The 5,263-nt window shown below is 48.1% G+C and overlaps 1 protein-coding gene across 1 annotated transcript in view; it reads left to right on the top strand.

Annotated features, from left to right (window-relative positions):
- Positions 1-1,502: 1,502 nt before the first annotated feature.
- Positions 1,503-5,263, top strand: part of LVRN (laeverin) — a 39,757-nt gene continuing 35,996 nt past the window's right edge. The window contains exons 1-2 of the mRNA XM_026052836.1: positions 1,503-1,554; positions 2,507-2,715. Of these exons, the coding sequence (XP_025908621.1) occupies positions 1,503-1,554; positions 2,507-2,715 (261 nt within the window). The remainder of the gene's footprint in view (positions 1,555-2,506; positions 2,716-5,263) is intronic.

Below are 5,263 nucleotides of genomic sequence, written 5' to 3'. Positions count from 1 at the left end.
TAATATGTAAATTTGAGGACTTCCTACCATTTCTCCGCACCTTTGCCATTCATTGAGACTTGTCTTCCAACTGATCTCCATTTTACCTGCTCTCTCTTCCCTACAGGCACATCCTACCTGCAGGCTCCCAATGCCTTTCCAGTGGCATGGATGAGCCTGCAATCCCAGTCTCAGAGAAGACAGATTATAAATACTTCTTTGACAGCATCTTTGTCACTGAGCCATCTCCTTAGCTTCTTCCCCAGAGGCTCTTTTCCTCAGGCCAGTGTATGGTACCATTAGTCTTGCAAGAAGCTCTTTTTTTTTTTTTTTTTTTTTGAAGCTATAGATTTTAGGACCAAAAAAGAAAAAAAAAAAAAAAAAAAAGAAAGCAGAACTATTTTTTGACTAATAAAAGCAGGGGTTCTTTGGGCAGACCCAAAGACTGAGTCTATGAGTGGTCTCAGAACACCATTGTTTTATAGTCTTTAGTTATAGGGGAGAACTTTATTCCTAATCCGTGACAATAAAAATATCCCATTGCCATATTCCAGTCTCTGTCACATTCCCTAAAATATGCTAATCTGTAATGCAGCACTTGGTACCTGTTCTCACCTCATCCAACCATTTCAAAATGTTACCTTGACTTTAGACATAAGGGACATGCCACTCTGCCATGTGGCATGTCACGAAGTGCAAAGATGTGGCAAAAAAGAAATTTAAACTGTTGACTGGGTGATGACACAGGTTTCTGCAGGGATCTTCCCCTTTCCACAGCTGAACGTATCGGACAGCAGTGCCTGAAACTGCCCAAAGGGCTTGAGAGATCAAATCCGTCAAGGAAGAGCACACAGCTTCAAGGAGAGAGTGATCCTGCAAGAGGTACCCAGAGCACAATGGTAAAAACCCAAAACGCTCACAAATGTGTGGAGAAGGGACTAGTGGGTTAAATTGGAGACTGGTTTTACTCCCTCCATGGAGCAATAGGACGTTTCCAATGATGTTCTGCCAGAAAGAGGCCCTGGAAAACGGACTCAAGGCAGTCTGCAGGGAGACGTAGAGCACTGGTCAATGTGATCACAAGTTGACTTGCAGCCACGCTGCTCAGCAGCGCTCAGCAGAGCTGCGGGACCGACAGTGACTCATGAGGAGCTCCTCCGAGATGTGCATGTTGTGAAACACCGTACCCAGCCTTGGAGGATGGGGTACACCTGGAAGGATTAAAGCAGCTAGTCATTGGCATTTAGTTCTCTGTCAGTATTTGAATCCACACCAGTGACTTGCAGGCAATGCTTAGTTTAACTTGTTTAATGAAGACCTCAGCAGAAGGGACAAAAAAAAAAAAAAAAAAAAAAAAAAGGGAGGTATCATCCATCATCATCAGTTTTCAGTAACATGTGGAAATCACAAAAAAAAAACCCAGCATCCATCTGAGTTTACAAGCTAAAAAGACAGCATAAAAGAAATCCTCTGTGTCTGAGGTTTGTGTTACTTACCTCAAGGGAGGCAACAAGAGGGAGCCGATGGCGCTTGCTCTGGGACAGCAGCACTGTTCAAAGGCAGCGCTCAGCACGGGTAAGGCAGGCGGCTTCCCACGGCCGGGGGCAGGAAAGGCTGAGCCGAGGCAAGCAGGCAACAGCCCCACAGGCAGCGCCCCACAGGCAGCAGCCCCACAGGCAGCGGCCCCAAAGGCAGCGGCCCCAAAGGCAGCGGCCCCACAGGCAGCGGCCCCACAGGCAGCGGCCCCAAAGGCAACAGCCCCACAGGCAGCGGCCCCACAGGCAGCGGCCCCAAAGGCAACAGCCCCACAGGCAGCGGCCCCACAGGCCGCGCATTGGCCAAGCACTTGGCTCCGAGGGCATCCCGGGTGCGCTCCCGGCTTGCGTCTTTGGGCTTGGTTTTACCAGAAGGGAATCACACCCCAACGCTTTCCCTCGTGTGAGCTGAAGCTCTCACTGACGGTGCAGGAGCTGTTATGAGAAACCCCAGAAGAAGATGCACCCAAGGACATATTTTCACTGTTGTTGCTAGTATATTATAAGAGAATATGGACAAAACAGCAGGTTTTGTGGGTATATTATGAGAGAATACAGACAAAAGGAGCAAACACTGGTTGAAGGCGAAGGACCTCCGTATTGTGATGAACTGGCTGAAGCAGGAGAGAAGAACCAAAACAGGGCCTACTGAGTCAAAATGAAGCCATATATGGAACTGACTTCCGGGAAGACGACCACCAGGGGGTCTCAAAAACACCACTGAAAACCACCAAAGGGACAGAGGTTGCATGCATGTGGGGATAGGGTATATTGTAATTAGTTACAGGAAATGGAATGAATATGTATGATCATTTCCTAGAATTTAATGCATATGTAGATAATAGAGAAATAAAAAGTTTTAGCAAACACACCTTGGGGATGCACGATAGGTGGAGCTATCCCCCGTGCATTCAGCGCTGCAATAAAGCGAACGGCCTGCTTCTTAATACTACATTGGTGTTAAGAGGTTTATTCCCGGTTTTCGGTGACAGTACTGGGGAGGGTGGGTCTGAACGTCCCGACAAAACCCAAGCCCTTTCCTGCTGCAGCTGCGAGAGAGCGCCCGGGCCTCGCGGCTCCGGCGGCAGCGGGACACAACGGCTATGGCCAGACACAACCAGGAGCAGCTGCCGCTGCTCCCACCAACACCACCAGACACAAGGGGAGGAAAACGGCCCAGCTCCACTGGCCAAACCCATGCGTAAGAAATGGTTTACAGTGTGTCCATGCTTCAAAGTTTATCTTGCTCTTCCTTCAAGAGAGCTGATCAATCTCAGTATGCTTAGCACGCCGGGGACCAATTTCTTGTTCCTGGTTCTGCTTCAGTGAAGTTGCCAAAAAAAAATACTGGGCATCAGAAAGTTTTTTAAGCACTTACTAAAGAGGGCCAACAACTTTGAAAATGCCACCATTCATCATATTAAGCAATATCAATCCACTGACATTTATTGCCTTTAAAAAAAATCAGCTTATGTGTTCTCATAAGGCACAGGCCCTAACAAGTTGTCATACTTGGAAGAAAAATTGAAGGCTTTTGTAATTTTGTAACCAAAAGTTGAAGACTTTTGGTTATTTGCAAACCGAAAACCTACAAAGGTTATTTGGATGCAGTTACAGTTAGAAGTCACTAAACTTCACTGAAAAGAATGATAATTCCACCTGGAACAAAGTTTCACATACTGCTAAATTATTCATGCATTCACTCATCCTTCTCCTATTAAACCGTTACAAAAAAATTTCAAAACTTCATTCCGGTTAGCAGCGCATTGTGATTTTTCTTCACGCTAAGCAAACCGATGAGAACATGACACACTTCTTTTCTACATTTGCTCTGCTGCCAACTGTTGGTTTATCGGTTCCACTGCTTGTCTGCAGCAGCTCTGAGGCCAGCTGCTAAAGTTACCAAGTACACAAAGAAATTATTGATGTATCTGTGGCTTCCTTAACTCCAGCTAGGACAGTCCAGTGCCTTTTCTACGGCTGCTCATACCCTGGGCTGTGATTTTCACGTCTGCGGTGGTCACCTTGGGTTGTTCTCCACCCTGTTCTGCAGCTCCCACAGGTATCGCTCCCGTAGACAGAGCCACAGGCTTGGCTGGTGTCTCCGAGCACCTGGAGGTGCCTGGGGGGGAACCTCCCCAGCACTGGGTGCCACTTTGCTCACTGGGCACTGTCCGTTCCACAATGCTCAATATTCTCCTTACAGTCTTTAGGTAAGGAGACTCTGTGGTCCTCCACAAGAAAGAAGAACCCAAGGAAACAGCTTGGTCTGCTTCCCTCAACAGCTGTCTGTTCTCCCCCGGCCTTTCCCTAGAAGTCCAAACATCTCAGACATTAGCACAACAACAGTAACATCTTGAAGGTCCTTTCCCTACATAAAATTTTTCAATACACATGTATGACTCTCCAAGGTGAAAACACTTTTTCTTTCTCACATAGTGACAAAATGCAATGATACCTGATTCCAAATCATTAGCTCAGACGTGACCCTTTCACAGCAGAAGATCTCTGCACTGCCTTTCTCCTATCTGCCTACACCAATAAATTCAGGAAATCTTGTTAGTACACACAGGGATCTACACTTAGGTGCTACAGCACCAGCTTGCAAACTAATGTGTACAATGACAGATTTATGCCAAGTGACTGAACTGTCCAGTTACTGATTTACACAAAAGGCATACAAAATCTCTTAGGACAGAAACATTTGAGTATTTTTCCCCTGCTAGGGAATGGAAACCTTGCCCTTCCAAGTCTATTTGTCATTTGCTAGGTAACTAACCAGTAACGCCTGTGCTGACTTTGATACATCCTCAATGAAAGAGAAAGCAAAGTATTTATCCTGAGCCAGTAGGAAAGCTGAGGCCTTCTTTGACATATCCATTAAAAAAAAAAATACTGTCCTCCACAGCCCTGGTTGGTTCATGAGTGCAGTGCTTATCTGTAGCTCTGATTATTACTTTAACCTATAGCTCTTCCCTCTCACTTCAGTGGCTGAGGAGTCTGGAATATACAGAGCAATACTAAAGGTCCACAGGTTCAACGGCTCCTGAGGAACAGGTCCTGCCTCAGACATTTCCAGGCATTGCAACATTTTCAGCTCTGATATAGCAGTGCCTCTGTTAAAGGAGGGAAGAATCCAGAGCCGACCACACTTCCATAAAACTAACAGCCCGAGTCAACGTAATGAGTAGACAGCAGCAGTGCGGTGGTGCCGGCATGCGACGGGGCCCCGTGTCCCCCGGGCCCCGTGTCCCTTGGGCCCCGTGTCCCCCGGGCCCCGTGTCGTCCCCCCGGCCCCGCAGCTGGTCGGGGCGCGGGACACACTGTGCTCAGCTCCGCTCCGCGGTGGAGCGGGACAGGACGGGACGGGGTGGGTGCCGCTGCCGGGGCGCCCGCGCTGCGCCGTGTTTGCTCAGCCCGGCTTCGGCTGCCACGGGGAAAAAGGAAATAATGCCTAGCTTCGATTTTGGTATAATAATAATAATAATAATAATAATAATAATAATAATAATAATAATAATAATAATAATAATAATAATAATAAACACACAGAGAGAAACAGACATAAAACAGTAGTACAACAAAAAATCCCTAGACGGGGCTTTTCAGCTCTCTCCCGGTCTGTGTACCGAGCCCTGTCGGGCCGGTGCCTCTGCCCCGCACCTCCTACCGGGAGCCGCCCCCGCCGCGTCCCCCGGCCCGGCCCGGCCCGGCCCGCCCCCGCGGCAGCGGCAGCGGCACCGCCGCCC

Source organism: Nothoprocta perdicaria, unplaced genomic scaffold (assembly GCF_003342845.1).
Source record: "Nothoprocta perdicaria isolate Ctin4 unplaced genomic scaffold, notPer1 scaffold_92, whole genome shotgun sequence".
Classification (NCBI taxonomy): Eukaryota; Metazoa; Chordata; class Aves; order Tinamiformes; family Tinamidae; genus Nothoprocta; species Nothoprocta perdicaria.
This window is presented reverse-complemented; position numbering and strand designations above follow the sequence as displayed.